The sequence below is a fragment of the Nerophis lumbriciformis genome, linkage group LG36 (genome assembly GCF_033978685.3).
Source record: "Nerophis lumbriciformis linkage group LG36, RoL_Nlum_v2.1, whole genome shotgun sequence".
In the NCBI taxonomy this organism is placed as follows: domain Eukaryota; kingdom Metazoa; phylum Chordata; class Actinopteri; order Syngnathiformes; family Syngnathidae; genus Nerophis; species Nerophis lumbriciformis.
The window spans coordinates 17,848,755-17,869,662 of NC_084583.2; the positions used below are offsets into that span (position 1 = coordinate 17,848,755).

General features: G+C 38.2%; 1 protein-coding gene across 1 annotated transcript in view; it reads left to right on the plus strand.

Moving 5' to 3' along the window:
* The window catches only part of arhgef6 (Rac/Cdc42 guanine nucleotide exchange factor (GEF) 6), a 124,075-nt gene that overhangs the window by 99,418 nt on the left and 3,749 nt on the right, over positions 1-20,908 (plus strand). The window contains exons 18-20 of the mRNA XM_061930193.2: positions 7,624-7,720; positions 11,809-11,895; positions 19,729-19,828. Of these exons, the coding sequence (XP_061786177.2) occupies positions 7,624-7,720; positions 11,809-11,895; positions 19,729-19,828 (284 nt within the window). The remainder of the gene's footprint in view (positions 1-7,623; positions 7,721-11,808; positions 11,896-19,728; positions 19,829-20,908) is intronic.

The window sequence follows — 20,908 nt, forward strand, 5'->3', positions numbered from 1 at the left end:
AAGGTTTTAGAATGGCCTGCCCAGAGGACAATGCTGAAGAAACAAGTCCATGTCAGAAAAGCAACACATTTAGCACAAAAATAGAAATGATTGTAAAGTTAAGACAGCCATGACATGATGTTCTTTACAAGTGTATGTAAACTTTTGACCACAACTATGTGTGTGTGTGTGTGTGTGTGTGTGTGTGTGTGTGTGTGTGTGTGTGTGTGTGAGAACAATCACGCCTGGCTTTTTGTGGTTTCCTGTACAAGCTTGCATGTGTGCTGTATTCTATGTTTCCTGTGATAAATGTCCCTCGCTTTGTTCAAAAAGCAAAACAAAACAACAGAAGCTGATGGCCTGTCTGTCAAAACAAGAACTGTATTAATTGTTTCAAGACTATAAGACATACCCTGGGAGAAGTTATGATTTCTTGGCCATTCTTTTAGAGAATATGAATGATAACACAAAAACCTTTCTTCCGCTCATGCTTAATGGTTGTGTGAAGCTATTTATTGGCAAACAACTGTGTTTACTCTTTTTAAATCAAAATGGCAAAAGAAAGTACCCAAATGACCCTGATCAAAAGTTGACATACCCCAGTGACTTTGATCTGATAACATGCACAAAAGTTGACACAAACAGGTTTGAATGGCTAATCAAGGTTCCAATCCTCACCTGTGACATGTTTCTTTGTAATGAATGTGTGTGTATAAAAGGTCAGTGAGTTTCTGGGCTTCTGACAGACCATTGCATCTTTCATCCAGTGCTGCGCACATGTTTCTGGATTCTGAGTCATGGGGAAGGCAAAATAATTCTGCGAGAAAAGGTCATTGAACTGCATAAAACAGGAAAGGGGTATAAAAAGATATCCACGGAATTGAGAATGCCAATCAGCAGTGTTCAAACGCTGATGAAGAAGTGGGAAATGAGGGATTCAGGTAGACCGGCAAAGATTTCAGCCACAACTGCCAGGAAAATTGTTCGAGATGCAAAGAAAAATCCACAAATAACTTCAGCTGAAATACAGGACTCTCTGAAAAATTGTGGTGTGGCTGTTTCACTTGAAGAAAAATGGGCTGCATGGTCGAGTCGCCAGAAGAAAGCCATTTCTGCGCAAATGTCACAAAGTATCCTGCTTACATTACGCCAAGGTCAAGGTCAAGGTTCAACTTTATTGTCCCCGCGGGGAAATTTGTCTTGGGCACAGTGCATCATTGCTTTCTTAACATACCCAAAAACAACAGAACAAAAACACAAGCACAGACACAACCACAACCATACAACTAACATTTAAACATCAGAACATGGAGCTTGATAGACATAGGTGGCACTTTGATGTAGGCATAAAATCTACAGTATGGAGATAAAGATAAAGTACCAATGTGCATTGCACTAGAGCTCATGGATAAAGTGCTGTGTGCTAAAGTGCTTAGTTCTAAAGTGCTATGTGCTAAAGTGCTATGTGCTAAAAAAGTGCTAACCTATGTATTAAAATTCTATTGCACATTGTTGGTCAGCTTAATGGAGGCTGGGACAAATGATAATTTAAGGCGGTTAGATTTGCATAGTGGGACCCGGAGTCTTCTCCCTGATGGCAGGGTTCCATATTCAGGAAAGAGTGGGTGTTGTGAGTTGGAAATAATTTTCTTAGCTTTTTTCCTAACTGCCTGCTCATAGATGCTCTGTATAGGCTCATATTCTTTCCTCCCTACGATTTTCATTGCCGTTTTATGCATGCCGGCCAGTTTGCTTTTTAGCTTAACGGTTAGGTTGCCAAACCATGAGGTGATCCCGTATCTAATGATGCTCTCTACAATGGCACGGTAGAAAATCATCATGATATGGCTGCTTACGCCGTACAATCTTAATCTTCGCAAAAAATATAGCCTCTGTTGCAGTCTATTGCACAGTTTGTCAATATGTGTCTTCCAGCAGAGAAGATTATCAATATGAACCCCTAAATATTTATGAGGATACCTGGGTGATTTCCTGATTTTTGATGACCACTGGCTCATGGTCAGTCACTTTCCTCGGATCCAAAACCATTTCCTGTGTCTTGGTCACATTTAAAATAAGATGGTTTGTGTCACACCACCTTATAAATAGGTCTATCTCGTCTTGGTACACAGAGGGGTCCGTATCCTTGTGTAGAAGGCTTAGGGGCACGGTATCGTCCGCAAATTTCACCATATAATTGTTAGGGCCAAACAGCACAGAGACAAGCCTCAAAACTTCTGGAACAAAATAATTTGGAGTGATGAGACCAAAATTGAACTTTTTGGCCACTCGACCATGCAGCCCATTTTTCATGATCAGGGTCATTTGGGTACTTTCTTGTGTCGTTTTGATTTAAAAAGAGTAAACACAGTTGTTTGCCAATAAATAGCTTCACACGACCATTAAGCACGAGTGGAAGAAAGGTTTTTGTGTTTTCATTCATATTCTCTGAAGAATGGCCAAGAGATCATAAGTTCTCCCAGGGTATGTCAACTTATGAGCACAACTGTATAATGCTAACATCTTCCATACCTAATCACATCATTTTACCCTTTTAGACAGTCGCATTGTTCAGCTTTTTAAGGCGCTACGGGAGGAATGAATGCACTTTGAGACAAAATATTAACAAGTTGTTGACTTTATTCAATATTTACTATATATAATCAATAATTCATTGATCAGCTGTTTGTTTATTTTTTTCATTATCTTGGTGAGTATGTGTTCAATTACATGGAAACTGCAACCCCATCAAAAAATTAAAGGACGGTGGTCCCGATAGCAATATTTTGGTACCGGTACCGGTACCAAAATGTATTTCGATACTTTTCTAAATAAAGGGGACCACAAAAAATGTCATTATTGTAACAACAAATGTTAGTGTACATGAAACATATGTTTATTATTGTCATTTAGTCCTTAAATAAAATAGACAACTTGTCTTTTAGTAGTAAGTAAACAAACAAAGACTCCTAATTAGTCTGCAGTAACATATTGTGTCATTTATACACCTATTATTTTCTACACATTATGAGGGACAAACTGTAAAAATGGATTATTAATCTACTTGTTCATTTACTGTTAATATCTGCTTATTTTCTCTTTTAACATGTTCTATCTACACTTCTGTTAAAATGTAATAATCACTTATTCTTCTCTTCTTTGATACTTGACATTAGTTTTGGATGATACCACACATTTAGGTATGGATCATGTCGATACCAAGTAGTTACAGGATCATACAATAAAATATAATACCTAATAAACCAATAATAATATGGTTAAAAAATACTGATGTAGAGGGTAGGTGTCACCCTGTTTTCTGTTTTAACATGTTCTATGTACACTTCTGTTAAAATGTAATAATCACTTATTCTTCTCTTCTTTGATACTTGACATTAGTTTTGGATGATACCACACATTTAGGTATGGATCTGATACCAAGTTGTTACAGGATCATACAATAAAATATAATGCCTAATAAACCAATAATAATATGGTTAAAAAATACTGATGTAGAGGGTAGGTGTCACCCTGTTTTCTGTTTTAACATGTTCTATGTACACTTCTGTTAAAATGTAATAATCACTTATTCTTCTCTTCTTTGATACTTGACATTAGTTTTGGATGATACCACACATTTAGGTATGGATCTGATACCAAGTAGTTACAGGATCATACAATAAAATATAATACCTAATAAACCAATAATAATATGGTTAAAAAATACTGATGTAGAGGGTAGGTGTCGCCCTGTTTTCTGTTTTAACATTTTCTATGTACACTTCTGTTAAAATGTAATAATCACTTATTCTTCTCTTCTTTGATACTTGACATTAGTTTTGGATGATACCACACATTTAGGTATGGATCCGATACCAAGTAGTTACAGGATCATACAATAAAATATAATACCTGATAAACCAATAATAATATGGTTGAAAAATACTGATGTAGAGGGTAGGTGTCGCCCTGTTTTCTGTTTTAACATGTTCTATGTACACTTCTGTTAAAATGTAATAATCACTTATTCTTCTCTTCTTTGATACTTGACATTGGTTTTGGATGATACCACACATTTAGGTATGGATCTGATACCAAGTAGTTACAGGATCATACAATAAAATATAATACCTAATAAACCAATAATAATAATATGGTTAAAAAATACTGATGTAGAGGGTAGGTGTCGCCCTGTTTTCTGTTTTAACATGTTCTATGTACACTTCTGTTAAAATGTAATAATCACTTATTCTTCTCATCTTTGATACTTGACATTAGTTTTGGATGATACCACACATTTAGGTATTGATCTGATACCAAGTAGTTACAGGATCATACAATAAAATATAATACCTAATAAACCAATAATAATATGGTTAAAAAAAATACTGATGTAGAGGGTAGGTGTCGCCCTGTTTTCTGTTTTAACATGTTCTATGTACACTTCTGTTAAAATGTAATAATCACTTATTCTTCTCTTCTTTGATACTTGACATTAGTTTTGGATGATACCACACATTTAGGTATGGATCTGATACCAAGTAGTTACAGGATCATACAATAAAATATAATACCTAATAAACCAATAATAATATGGTTTAAAAATACTGATGTAGAGGGTAGGTGTCGCCCTGTTTTCTGTTTTAACATGTTCTATGTACACTTCTGTTAAAATGTAATAATCACTTATTCTTCTCTTCTTTGATACTTGACATTAGTTTTGGATGATACCACACATTTAGGTATTGATCTGATACCAAGTAGTTACAGGATCATACAATAAAATATAATACCTAATAAACCAATAATAATATGGTTAAAAAAAATACTGATGTAGAGGGTAGGTGTCGCCCTGTTTTCTGTTTTAACATGTTCTATGTACACTTCTGTTAAAATGTAATAATCACTTATTCTTCTCTTCTTTGATACTTGACATTAGTTTTGGATGATACCACACATTTAGGTATGGATCATGTCGATACCAAGTAGTTACAGGATCATACAATAAAATATAATACCTGATAAACCAATAATAATATGGTTAAAAAATACTGATGTAGAGGGTAGGTGTCGCCCTGTTTTCTGTTTTAACATGTACTATGTACACTTCTTTTAAAATGTAATAATCACTTATTCTTCTCTTCTTTGATACTTGACATTAGTTTTGGATGATACCACACTTTTAGGTATGGATGTGATACCAAGTAGTTACAGGATCATACAATAAAATATAATACCTAATAAACCAATAATAATATGGTTAAAAAATAATGATGTAGAGGGTAGGTGTCGCCCTGTTTTCTGTTTTAACATGTACTATGTACACTTCTTTTAAAATGTAATAATCACTTATTCTTCTCTTCTTTGATACTTGACATTAGTTTTGGATGATACCACACATTTAGGTATGGATCCGATACCAAGTAGTTACAGGATCATACAATAAAATATAATACCTAATAAACCAATAATAATATGGTTAAAAAATACTGATGTAGAGGGTAGGTGTCGCCCTGTTTTCTCTTTTAACATGTTCTATCTTCACTTCTGTTAAAATGTAATAATCACTTATTCTTCTCTTCTTTGATACTTGACATTAGTTTTGGATGATACCACACATTTAGGTATGGATCTGATACCAAGTAGTTACAGGATCATACAATAAAATATAATACCTAATAAACCAATAATAATATGGTTAAAAAATAATGATGTAGAGGGTAGGTGTCGCCCTGTTTTCTGTTTTAACATGTTCTATGTACACTTCTGTTAAAATGTAATAATCACTTATTCTTCTCTTCTTTGATACTTGACATTAGTTTTGGATGATACCACACATTTAGGTATGGATCCGATACCAAGTAGTTACAGGATCATACAATAAAATATAATACCTAATAAACCAATAATAATATGGTTAAAAAATACTGATGTAGAGGGTAGGTGTCGCCCTGTTTTCTGTTTTAACATGTTCTATGTACACTTCTGTTAAAATGTAATAATCACTTATTCTTCTCTTCTTTGATACTTGACATTAGTTTTGGATGCTACCACACATTTAGGTATGGATCTGATACCAAGTAGTTACAGGATCATACAATAAAATATAATACCTGATAAACCAATAATAATATGGTTAAAAAATACTGATGTAGAGGGTAGGTGTCGCCCTGTTTTCTGTTTTAACATGTTCTATGTACACTTCTGTTAAAATGTAATAATCACTTATTCTTCTCTTCTTTGATACTTGACATTAGTTTTGGATGATACCACACATTTAGGTATGGATCATGTCGATACCAAGTAGTTACAGGATCATACAATAAAATATAATACCTGATAAACCAATAATAATATGGTTAAAAAATACTGATGTAGAGGGTAGGTGTCACCCTGTTTTCTGTTTTAACATGTTCTATGTACACTTCTGTTAAAATGTAATAATCACTTATTCTTCTCTTCTTTGATACTTTACATTAGTTTTGGATGATACCACACATTTAGGTATGGATCTGATACCAAGTAGTTACAGGATCATACAATAAAATATAATACCTAATAAACCAATAATAATATGGTTAAAAAATACTGATGTAGAGGGTAGGTGTCGCCCTGTTTTCTGTTTTAACATGTTATATCTACACTTCTGTTAAAATGTAATAATCACTTATTCTTCTCTTCTTTGATACTTGACATTAGTTTTGGATGATACCACACATTTAGGTATGGATCATGTCGATACCAAGTAGTTACAGGATCATACATTGGTCATATTCAAAGTCCTCATGTGTCCAGGGACATATTTACTGACTTTATTAACATTATATACATTTTAAAAAAAAGGAAAAAAGATTTTGTGACAGTAAAAAAATATGGATGTAATCATAGTAGTATCGACTATTGTACTTGGTATCATTACAGTGGATGTCAGGTGTAGATCCACCCATGGCGTTTGTTTACATTGTGACGGTGGTGAGCTATTGTATCCTCCTACGGTGTGTAGTGAAGCATGTTTAGCCGTTCCTCGTTCTCCAGTGATAATGATACTTGTAAGAAACTTACTTTGTCGCCATGGAGACCAGGATCAGTGATTTAGAAGTAGCTAAAACACTGTGGATGGATGTTAGTTGCATGTGTTAAAGCAGCTCTTCCTGAGGGTGTTTCAGTGTTAAAACTTCACCTTCATCTTGACTTTTTACACCAAAATGCGTCCATTCTCCCTTTTCTGTCTACACACTGTGTCTGCTTGTAAGTACTCTGTGTGTGTGCGCTGCCCAACATGCTCCTCTGCCAGTTTTGATTGTTTAGTACTGCGATACTATACTAGTACAACCCTAATTCATACCATATATGGATAATCCGGTGACGTCACAGGATGTACAAAGTCCAAAGGTCTAGTTTGGAGGAAGTATGAAATGATACTGGACTTAAGCAGATGTAAGGTGATAACGTGCAGGACAAATGATTTGATTGAGAAGGTTTTATGCCTGTTTTATGCCTGTTTTATGCCTTTTGTTGTCCTGCTCCTGCCGTGTTCTTGCTGCTTTTCTTTTTGACCTCCATGGTGACTGTTGGGTGCAGCCTTGGTCTTCCAGCGCAGTGTGACATGACTGAGGGTCTCTGACTGTGTCCCTGCTCCTCCAGGACTCCAGCAAGAGCCCACGGCCCATCAAGAAGTTCCTGCCTGGAAACAGGAAGAAGGAGAGGAAGCCTTCTGATGACGAGCTCCACACCAGGAAAAGTAGGACTTTTTTTTTATTTTTTTTATTTTAACGGCCATTTGCTTCTGGACTTAAAAGCAACAGGAGTGACTTTATGAGATTTGAATGAGAAAATGCATGAAATATAACCACAGGACATGTTGAACTAATCAGTGCTAACAAAATAAAAGTTTCCAAAAAGTACCTGGGCATAATGTACTTAAAACACTTATTGACACAATGAATATGCTTTGACCTGAACTACTGGTCTAAAGATTTATTGCACTTTAATACACATGTTTTATTACATTTTATTTGGCACAAAAGTGTAAAAAAATAAGTGTAAAAGGTCAAAAAGTAAATTAAAACCCAATTAAAAGGAAAAAGTGAATTGTATTGTTTTACATTGCTATTGTTATTTAAATGTATTTCTTTTATATTTATTATTATTATTCAATTTTTTGTGGTTTATTTGTAATTTATGTCCGTTTGTTTTGTAACTATATATAACGTTGGCGGTAGAATAAATACTTAGGTTTGTAAATAAATGTATAAATGGTGTTATAGGGGACGGCGTGGCGAGGAGAGTGGCCGTGCCAGCAATCCTAGGGTTACTGGTTCAATCCCCACCTTCTACCATCCTCGTCCCGTCCGTTGTGTCCTTGAGCAAGACACTTCACCCTTGCTCCTGATGGGCCTGGTTAGCGCCGTGCATGGCAGCTCCCGCCATCAGTGTGTGAATGTGGAAAATAGTGTCAAAGCGCTTTGAGTTCCTTAAAAAAAAGGTAGAAAAGCGCTATACAAGTACGACCCATTTACCATTTACCATTAATCGTGATTAGAATATCCATCTAAATAATCAGGATTATTATCCTTGCCTGATGGAAGTGATGAGTGCATACTTGCCAACCTTGAGACCTCCGATTTCAGGAGGTGGGGGGGCGGGGCGGGGGGCGTGGTTAAGAGGGGAGGAGTATATTTACAGCTAGAATTCACAAAGTCAAGTATTTCATATATATATATGTATATATATATATATATATATATATATATATATATATATATATATATATATATATATATATATATCCATCCATCCATCCATCCATCCATCTTCTTCCGCTTATCCGAGGTTGGGTCGCGGGGGCAGCAGCCTAAGCAGGGAAGCCCAGACTTCCCTCTCCCCAGCCACTTCGTCCAGCTCCTCCCGGGGGATCCCGAGGCGTTCCCAGGCCAGCCGGGAGAGATAGTCTTCCCAGCGTGTCCTGGGTCTTCCCCGTGGCCTCCTACCGGTCGGACGTGCCCGAAACACCTTCCTAGGGAGGCGTTCGGGTGGCATCCTGACCAGATGCCCGAACCACCTCATCTGGCTCCTCTCCATGTGGAGGAGCAGCGGCTTTACTTTGAGCTCCCCCCGGATGACAGAGCTTCTCACCCTATCTCTAAGGGAGATCCCCGCCACCCGGCGGAGGAAACTCATTTTGGCCGCTTGTACCCGTGATCTTGTCCTTTCGGTCATGACCCAAAGCTCATGACCATAGGTGAGGATGGGAACGTAGATCGACCGGTAAATCGAGAGCTTTGCCTTCCGGCTCAGCTCCTTCTTCACCACAACGGATCGATACAGCGTCCGCATTACTGAATACGCCGCACCGATCCGCCTGTCGATCTCACGATCCACTCTTCCCCCACTCGTGAACAAGACTCCGAGGTACTTGAACTCCTCCACTTGGGGCAAGATCTCCTCCCCAACCCGGAGATGGCACTCCACCCTTTTCCGGGAGAGAACCATGGACTCGGACTTGGAGGTGCTGATTCCCATCCCAGTCGCTTCACACTCGGCTGCGAACCGATCCAGTGAGAGCTGAAGATCTTGGCCGGAGGAAGCCATCAGGACCACATCATCTGCAAATAGCAGTGACCTAATCCTGCAGCCACCAAACCAGATCCCCTCAACGCCCTGACTGCGCCTAGAAATTCTGTCCATAAAGGTTATGAACAGAATGGGTGACAAAGGGCAGCCTTGGCGGAGTCCAACCCTCACTGGAAACGTGTCCGACTTACTGCCGGCAATGCGGACCAAGCTCTGGCACTGATCATACAGGGAGCGAACTGCCACAATAAGACAGTCCGTTACCCCATACTCTGTGAGCACTCCCCACAGGACTTCCCGGGGTACACGGTCGAATGCCTTCTCCAAGTCCACAAAGCACATGTAGACTGGTTGGGCAAACTCCCATGCACCCTCAAGGACCCTGCCGAGAGTATAGAGCTGGTCCACAGTTCCACGACCAGGACGAAAACCACACTGTTCCTCCTGAATCCGAGGTTCGACTATCCGGCGTAGCCTCCTCTCCAGTACACCTGAATAGACCTTACCGGGAAGGCTGAGGAGTGTGATCCCACGATAGTTGGAACACACCCTCCGGTTCCCCTTCTTAAAGAGAGGAACCACCACCCCGGTCTGCCAATCCAGAGGTACCGCCCCCGATGTCCACGCGATGCTGCAGAGTTTTGTCAACCAAGACAGCCCCACAACATCCAGAGCCTTAAGGAACTCCGGGCGGATCTCATCCACCCCCGGGGCCTTGCCACCGAGGAGCTTTTTAACTACCTCAGCAACCTCAGCCCCAGAAATAGGAGAGCCCACCACAGATTCCCCAGGCCCTGCTTCCTTATAGGAAGACGTGCTGGTAGGATTGAGGAGGTCTTCGAAGTATTCCCTCCACCGATCCACAACATCCGCAGTCGAGGTCAGCAGAGCACCATCCCCACCATACACGGTGTTGACACTGCACTGCTTCCCCTTCCTGAGGCGGCGGATGGTGGTCCAGAATTGCTTCGAAGCCGTCCGGAAGTCTTTTTCCATGGCCTCCCCGAACTCCTCCCATGTCCGAGTTTTTGCCTCCGCGACCGCTGAAGCCGCACACCGCTTGGCCTGTCGGTACATGTCTGCTGCCTCAGGAGTCCCATTAGCCAAAAGAAGAAGAAGTATTTGTAATTTATGTCAGTTTTTTTGTATTTATATATAACGTTGAGTTTTGGCGGTAGAATAAATACTTAGGTTTGTAAATAAATGAATAATGGTGTTATTAATCGCGATTAGAAAATCCATCTAAATAATCAGGATTATTATCCTTGCCATAATTGTCCTGCTCTAATGTACATAAAAGTCATTCACTAGATTACGCCTTACTAGTAAAAGTCACGGCTGATGGAAGTGATGAGTGCATACTTGCCAACCTTGAGACCTCCGATTTAGGGAGGTGGGGGGGCGGGGCGGGGGGCATGGTTGAGAGGGGAGGAGTATATTTACAGCTAGAATTCACAAAGTCAAGTATTTTATATATATATATATACATATATATATATATATATATATATATATATATATATATATATATATATATATATATATATATATATATATATAAATATATATATATATATATACAATAAATACTTGACTTTCAGTGAATTCTAGCTATAAATATATATTTATTTTATTATATATATATATATATACACATATATATATATATATATATATATATATATATATATATATATATATGTATAAAATAAATACTTGAATTTCAGTGTTCATTTATTTACACATATACACACACATAACACTCATCTACTCATTGATGAGTTAAGGGTTGAATTGTCCATCCTTGTTCTATTCTCTGTCACTATTTTTCGAACCATGCTGAACACCCTCTCTGATGATGCATTGCTGTGTGGCACGCACAAAAGTGCTCTCATCAAATGCACTATATGGCAGTATTGTCCTGTTTGAGAGTGTCACAACATTGCTGTTTACGGCAGACGAACTGCTTTACGGTAGACGAAAACGTTGTGTGTTGTTGCTGCGATGGGAGGACGTTAATGAAACTGCCTAACAATAAACCCACATAAGAAACCCAAGAACTCGCCCTCCATCATTCTACAGTTATAACATGATTGGGCAGGTACGCTGTTTATATTGTGGGAAAGCATTTCCCACAATAGAATTTCGGGAGAAAATTTGTCCCGGGAGGTTTTCGGGAGAGGCGCTGAATTTCGGGAGTCTCCGGGAGGGTTGGCAAGTATGGATGCGTGGGACTGATGGAAGTGTTGTGTGCAGGCACGGTGGCTCTGGAGGAGGATGCTCAGATCCTGAGAGTGATTGAGGCCTACTGCACAGGAGCCAGCCTGCACTCTGCTACCACAGGTATGTATGCATCCTTTCAGGGCCACGGGCAGGATGGAGCTTATCCCAGCGGACCTTTTGATGGACCTTTTGTCAATCCCAGGGCACATAGACCGCCAATCATACAAACCTCAAAAGCAGTGAAGTTGTCAGGTTGTGTAAATGGTCAATAAAAAGAGAATACAACAAATCCTTTTCAACTTATATTCAATTGAATAGACTGCAAAGACAAGATATTTCATGTTCACACTGAGAATGTTGATGCAGTACCGCCTGAGGGATCAAAGGTCACGAGCATTCAATGTTGGTTTTTGGCCTTGCCGCTTACGTGCAGCCATTTCTCCACATTCTCTGAACCCTTTGATGATATTACGGAGCGTAGATGGTGAAATCCCTAAATTCCTTGTTGAGAAATGTTGTTCTTAAACAATTTGCTCAGGCATTTGTTGACAAAGTGGTGACCCTCACCCCGTCCTTGTTTGTGAATGACTGAGCATTTCATGGAAGCTGCTTTCATACCCAATCATGGCACCCACCTGTTCCCAATTAGCCTGTTCACCTGTGGGATGTTCCAAATAAGTCTTTGATGAGCATTCCTCAACTGTCTCACTCTTTTTTGCCACTTGTGCCAACTTTTTTTTGAAACACGTTGCAGGCATCAAATTCCAAATGAGCTAATATTTGCAGAAAAAATTCAAGCAGAAGAAACTAAAATTTGGATTGAGAGCCTCCCCACACACTAAAAAATGCTGGGTTATTTTTTTGTAACCCAATTTATGGGTTGCTAGTATTTAGTTAGATTTTGGAGTTATTTTTTTATAAAGACCAACCCATTTTCTGGATTAAAAGGGTATTATTTGAACTCAATTTCTGGGTTTTCAAAATGATGCACCATTTTTGGGTTGTTTTTCAAAGAGCAACCCATTTTCTGGGTTATAAGGGTATTATTTGAACTCAATTTCTGGGTTTTCAAAATGATGCACCATTTTGGGTTGTTTTTCCAATGAGTGACCCATTTTTGGGTAAAGGTGGTAAAGGAATGGCTAAATCACGCTAGAATTAAGGTTTTAGAATGGCCTGCCCAGAGGACAATGCTGAAGAAACAAGTCCATGTCAGAAAAGCAACACGTTTAGCTGAACTGCACCAATTTTGTCAAGAGGAGTGGTCAAAAATTCAAGCAGAAGAAACTAAAATTTGGATTGAGAGCCTCCCCACACACTAAAAAATGCTGGGTTATTTTTTTGTAACCCAATTTATGGGTTGCTAGTATTTAGTTAGATTTTGGAGTTATTTTTTTTTACATACACCAACCCATTTTCTGGGTTAAAAGGGTATTATTTGAACTCAATTTCTGGGTTTTTTGCCACTTGTGCCAGCTTTTTTTGAAACACGTTGCAGGCATCAAATTCCAAATGAGCTAATATTTGCAGAAAAAAACAAAAAGAAAGTTTCTCAGTGTGAACATGAAATATCTTGTCTTTGCAGTCTATTCAATTGAATATAAGTTGAAAAGGATTTGTTGTATTCTCTTTTTATTGACCATTTACACAACCTGACAACTTCACTGCTTGTGGGATTTGTACACAGTAGAGTAGTAGCTAGATATATTGACGATAAATGATACTATTGCCATTATATTTATGAGACCAAATTAACCACTGATGTAACGATAATACATAATAATAATGCGTGAATAGCTTTTCAAATGCAATAAACTTGTATTTCTCGTGCGTTTTAATATTGTAATTGAAAATAAATTGTTTCAATCTCCAAATAACAATAATAAAATGCACTTTGTTAGCAAAACGAAGGCAGAGGTAGATTTGTACATGACTTAACTGACAATCTAGTTGGGACTAGAAATGTCCGATAATGGCTTTTTTTGCCGATATCCGATATTCCGATATCAACCGACACTGATATATACAGTGGTGGAATGAACACATTATTATGCCTAATTTTGTTGTGATGCCCCGCTGGATACATTAAACAATGTAACAAGGTTTTCCAAAATAAATCAACTCATAATTATGGAAAAAAATGCCAACATGGCACTGCCATATTTATTATTGAAGTCACAAAGTGCATTATTTTTTTTTAACATGCCTCAAAACAGCAGCTTGGAATTTGGGACATGCTCTCCCTGAGAGAGCATGAGGAGCATGGGGTAAAAATGGGGAATTAATGGGAATGTATGGAATTAATGGGGAATTAATAAGAATATATGGAATCGATGGGAAATTAATGGGAATATATGGGAATTAATGGTGGAATGAACACATTATTATGCCTAATTTTATTGTGATGCCCCCGCTGGATGCATTAAACAATGTAACGAGGTTTTCCAAAATAAATCAACTCAAGTTATGGGGAAAAAAATGCCAACATGGCACTGCCATATTTATTATTGAAGTCACAAAGTGCATTATTTTTTTTTTTAACATGCCTCAAAACAGCAGCTTGGAATTTGGGACATGCTCTCCCTGAGAGAGCATGAGGAGCATGGGGTAAAAATGGGGGATTAATGGGAATGTATGGAATTAATGGGGAATTAATAAGAATATATGGAATCGATGGGAAATTAATGGGAATATATGGGAATTAATGGTGGAATGAACACATTATTATGCCTAATTTTATTGTGATGCCCCCGCTGGATGCATTAAACAATGTAACAAGGTTTTCCAAAATAAATCAACTCAAGTTATGGGGAAAAAAATGCCAACATGGCACTGCCATATTTATTATTGAAGTCACAAAGTGCATTATTTTTTTTTTAACATGCCTCAAAACAGCAGCTTGGAATTTGGGACATGCTCTCCCTGAGAGAGCATGAGGAGCATGGGGTAAAAATGGGGAATTAATGGGAATGTATGGAATTAATGGGGAATTAATAAGAATATATGGAATCGATGGGAAATTAATGGGAATTAATGGTGGAATGAACACATTATTATGCCTAATTTTGTTGTGATGCCCCGCTGGATACATTAAACAATGTAACAAGGTTTTCCAAAATAAATCAACTCAAGTTATGGAAAAAAAATGCCAACATGGCACTGCCATATTTATTATTGAAGTCACAAAGTGCATTATTTTTTTTAACATGCCTCAAAACAGCAGCTTGGAATTTGGGACATGCTCTCCCTGAGAGAGCATGAGGAGCATGGGGTAAAAATGGGGAATTAATGGGAATATATGGGAATTAATGGGGAATTAATAAGAATATATGAAATTGATGGGGAATTAATGGGAATATATGGGAATTAATGGTGGAATGAACACATTATTATGCCTAATTTTATTGTGATGCCCCCGCTGGATGCATTAAACAATGTAACAAGGTTTTCCAAAATAAATCAACTCAAGTTATGGAAAAAAAATGCCAACATGGCACTGCCATATTTATTATTGAAGTCACAAACTGCATTTTTTTTTTTTAACATGCCTCAAAACAGCAGCTTGGAATTTGGGACATGCATGAGGAGGTTGGGGTGGGCAGAGGGGGGGGGGGGTTTAGGGGTAGCGGGGGGTGTATATTGTAGCGTCCCGGAAGAGTTAGTGCTGCAAGGGCTTCTGGGTATTTGTTCTGTTGTGTTACGGTGCGGATGTTCTCCCGAAATGTGTTTGTCATTCTTGTTTGGTGTGGGTTCACAGTGTGGCGCATATTTGTAACAGTGTTAAACTTGTTTATACGGCCACCCTCAGTGTGACCTGTATGGCTGTTGACCAAGTATGCCTTGGCACGCAAAGGCAGTGCCTTTTAAGGTTTATTGGCGCTCCGTACTTCTCCCTACGTCCGTGTACACAGCGGCCTTTCAAAAAGTCATACATTTTACTTTTAGAAACCGATACTGATCATTTCCGATATTACATTTTGAAGCTTTTATCGACATCTCTAGTTGGGACCTTTGTAAACTAAAGTGTAACAATATAAAGACTAGAGTATAAACACATGTATTAGCAGTTATATGCAGAATTAATGAAGTTTGGCAAATTACAACACTTTTACAAAATGCTAGTTTTATAACCGTATTAAATCGCTTTTGGCTAAGTATTTAATTAACCACACTTTCTGTGAGCGCACACCATTTTGCTGTGTTTAGTTCACACTGACCTGGCTTGTTCACCAAAGGTGAAGTGAGTGGACTGTGGAGTGTTCCAAGTGGGCGTTGTTGTTGTCGTCGCTGACTCCTCAGTGTTGTTAGCATCATCGTTAAGGCTGCAGCTAACGATTATTTTTCTATCGATTAATCTATAGATTATTTTTTCGATTAATCGGTTAATCTATAGATTATTTTTTCGATTAATCTATAGATTATTTTTCCTTTTACCGATTATTTTTTTATTTAAAATGAAGATGAAAAAATAAATGTTGGCCAGTTTTTTCAAAAGGCATGACTTTTATTTACAAAAAAAAAAAGTATGGCCACTCAGTCAACATTGACAACAACATGACAAAATATTCTGTAACAATGTAAACATTTAAAACTTTTAACATTTAACAAAATTAAAAGTAGCTTATTTGCTTTTTAATGTGCAAATATAAAAGTAAACATCCAGTGCAAATCTTAATATTCTGCAATAGTATAAGCATTTCTAAAGTAAAAGTATTGCTTATTTTGCTTTAAAATGTGCAAAAATAAAGATAAACATCCAATACAAAAAAGTGCAAAACGAAATATTCTGTAACAGTGTAAACATTTCAACAAAAGTAAAAGTATTGCTTATTTTGCTTAATAACACAACAATGATAGTATGATTAAAGTGAAAGTTAATTGTTGGTTTGTACATAGTATATGTAACTGTTAATGTTGTAAAAGGTATTTGCACAACTAATTAGCGTTAAAGAGGAGCGCGTCTTTGTAAACACTGAACAGGCACGCCAAACGCGCCTCTCAGAGCGAAACAGTGTTTTAGTTTATGAATTTACAACGCAGATACAAATGACACATTCATGATTTTGTGTAATGATGACAACGTATACTCACGCGGACCATTGACTAATTGATGGTGATGGCAAGAACGCTGTCGGGTGTTTTCTTTTCAAATGTTCGTTCATAGCCGTTGTGCTGCTATGATAGGCCATTTCCGCTCGACACAGTGTGCATACAACAACTGTCAAGTGTTTTGATTTTTTCGCTGTGCTTATCCCACACTTGAAGGGATGTACCAATGCTGAATGTGGCTTCTGGATTTCACTCAAAAGACCAGACCGTAGTTACTTTTTCCTTTTATTTTCCTTTAGTTTGCAACAGTTTTTCCAACGAAGAAACAGCTTCTTTTTTCTTCTTTAGTCTTTTTAGCAGTCTTTAGCAGTGTTAGTAGACTTTAGTTTCTTTAGCTGTCATTAGCTGTCTTTAGTAGCCTTTAGCTTCTTTAGTAGGTGAAAAACCTTTAAGGACAAAACACCACAAGATTAACATGCTGTAAAAAATCAATCAATTATCAATCCCATAATTTACAATTATTAATTAGGCTATCAAACTCTTAACCATTAAACAAGTGCAAGAAAATGGACACATCTTTTCCCTTTAAGTTAAAACAGATTTTAAATAAATTGTCTCAACATAAATGCACCAAGATACATATAAAATACATTTAAACCCAGAAACACAATAGATGAATGCAACAGAAAACCCAATATGCAAATACATAAATACCTAACCAATTAACCACCTATTTAGATACCGTATATTACCAAATAGTAGCCTGGGCGTTTATTTCACAAAATCGATTTTGGAGACAGGCGTTTAAAAGAAGCAGGCGGTTATTTGCACAAGGCTTTTATTTATTTTTGCACCAGCCTGCACCAGGCCATTATTTGGTTACAATGGTTACTGTCCAGTATTATTTTTTTCGTACAAGAAACTTTAAATGTAAAAGCTATTGTAAACATACAAACAAAAAAATAGATCAACATGAGGTAGGCTATCAAAAAGACAAGAGCTCAACAAGGCCTCAACATGGCAGTAGTGCAACAATTGTCAAATAGAATACCAATACTAAAAATAAATAAACTTTTTAAATAAAGCAGCCTACCGGGGGAAAAAAAATTATGGTACCAAGTAATCAAGTATAAAACTCACCATCAAAACAGAACAATAATACTGTCACTTAAATAAAATAAAGGTTACAGTACTCCAAGTTTTAAATAAAGCAGCATAAAGGAAAAATAAAATTATGGTACCAAGTACTCTATAAAACCATCAAAACAATAATACTGCAGCAAACGCAACCCCAGTAGCATTTTAATCTAAATTATGCAAATAACAGCCCATGGGCGGCTATTTGGACATAGGCGGTTATTAGGAAGAGGCGGTTAATTCACAAAATGGGGTCAGACCCCGGGCGGCTATTAGGACATGGGCGGTTATTTGCCCAAGGGCGTTTATTTGGTAATATACGGTACATATTTAAAATCCATATTCAATATAAATTTATTATTAATTTAGCAGTGAAACACTCAATCTTAAACGCTGTCTACTGGTAGAAAAATGCCCCTTTTTCTGTGCCCTCACCAGCAGCCAATGATCCAACACAGTTAAATCCAACACTTTAAATTGAGCGACTTCACCCTTCCTGATGAAGCAAACTGCTCCAACATTTATCAAACTAAGCAAAGAATATCAACACTAAACAACAGTTACATAACACACCGTGTGTATTTAGCCTCCAGACTAAGCACGCTACATGCACCCCCCCCCAATCTCACAAGCGCAACAGGTGCGCCACACCCACGAAGAGAAATATTAAATCTTACATACTTTTGGCACAACTCTGTGTTATCTGTAATGAACTAAACCTTTTTCCACTCTGCGCTGGCGTCTTTTGTACTCCTTGATTTGACAAAGCTGTCTAATTACTGGGCTCGCGCACCAGCAGATGAGACGGTAAATATGCGACGCGTCGAAGCATAAAAACGGCGTCGACGTATTTACGTAACCGATGACGTCGACTACGTCGACGCGTCGTTTCAGCCTTAATCATCGTGTTCCAAAGGTTTAGACTGAAATATTTCCCACGCTGGTTTTATCCATGCTAGCCGCTACATGCTAACTGTGCGATGCTAGCGTCGCCTCACAAAGAGTCAAAGACCTTTTTATTCCACTCTGGCAGGGGTCCCCAACCTTTTTTTTGCACCAGGGACCGGTTTAACGTAGGCATTATTCTCACGGACCGGCCTTCCACGTGTGGCAGATAAATATAGCAAATAAGTGCATGAGAAATGAATACATGAAAAAACTCATTAGTGGAATTAGTGGGAGCCTTTTCCCTTTGCAAAAAAGTTCACCATAGATGACATCTATTAAACAAGACAAGAGGCAAAGAATCAAACAGAGACAGAATTAAATTTGGACTCAATATATTGAGGAGAGTCGCCTGGACATTGTATCCTTCTACAATCTCCTTCACGCTCTGCCCAAAGATTGCACTCCTTCTTTATTTGACCTTCTCCCCCCACCTGACCACAGCTGCTTCCAGAGGGAAGTGGGTCGTAAACAGCGTTGCCTTTGGTTACCGAACAGTTCAAAAGGAGAGGTCGTAAAATAGTTCAAAAAGAGTTCCATAAAATAGTTCGTAAAATACTTCAAAAAGAGTTCGCCTGGAAATTGGGCAGATCCTGCCATCTGTCCGCTTTGAAGTCACAGTGGAGTTTTACGAGCCTTCTTGAATACTCTTCCACGGTGATTTATCCACGCCGACTTTCATTTTCTCTTATCGTCGGTTAATTGACTTATGGAATATCAGCCCGGGCCTCTAACTACTGTGAGAATCCTCCACAAAGCAGCTGTGCAGTCTGGAAGGGATGTCCCACTCCCACTCACACATGAACGTGTTTGTCTTCTCAGCAGTACGTAAAGACTGCAGCCTTCAGGTTCTCCTTCCAGAGGAGGAGAAGATCATCGTGGAGGAGATGAAGAGCAACGGCCAGACGGTCATTGAGGAGAAGTAAGCACATTGCATTGAAAACTCATCACAACTACAGAAAAGGAGGTTTTTTTTGTTTTTTGTTCTATTAATCAATCCAACAAAACAATACCACAACAATGCAATCCAATTCCAAAAGCAAACCAAACCCAGCAACACTCAGAACTGCAATCAACAGAGCAATTGAGAGGACACACAAACACAACACAGAACAATCTAAAAGTAGTCAAACAAAAATTAATATTATCAACAACAGTATCAATTTGCTACCGCTTGTCCCTCTTGGGGTCGCTGGAGCCTACCTCAGCTGCATTCGGGCGGAAGGCGGGGTACACCCTGGACAAGTCACTATCACCTCGTCACAGGGCCAACACAGATAGACAACATTCACAGACTAGGGCCCATTTAGTGTTGTCAATCAACCTATCCCCAGGTGCATGTCTTTGGAGGTGGGAGGGGCCTATCCCCAGGTGCATGTCTTTGGAGGTGGGAGGGGCCTATCCCCAGGTGCATGTCTTTGGAGGTGGGAGGAATTCATACTTGCCAACCTTGAGACCTCCGAATTCGGGAGGTCGGGGGTGGGGCGAGGTGTGGTTGGGGGCGTGGTTAAAAGGGGAGGAGTATATTGACAGCTAGAATTCACCAAGTCAAGTATTTGGTACATATATATATATATATATATATATATATATATATATATATACAGTGTTGGGTTAGTTACTGAAAAGCAGTAACTAGTTACAGTTACTAGTTACTTCATTTCAAAAGTAACTCAGTTACTAACTCAGTTACTTACACCAAAAAGTAATGCGTTACTGTGAAAAGTAACTATTTAGTTACTTCTTTTTGTCTTTTTTTATTTTTTTAAAGCTCCCATTAATGCCCTTTTAGCCTTCATTTCAGTACTGTTATTGCACTGGAGAATAATACAATCTGTTGATCAACTTGACATGCATTTGCATCACTCAACTCTGCTAAGCCATGTGGTCGACATACAACACACAAAGACAAAGATATGTTACAAAGGCCAATTTGTTTCTGGCCAGAACAAATTGACAAAACTATTTTAAATAGCTGCAACATAACGTACATAAGTAACAA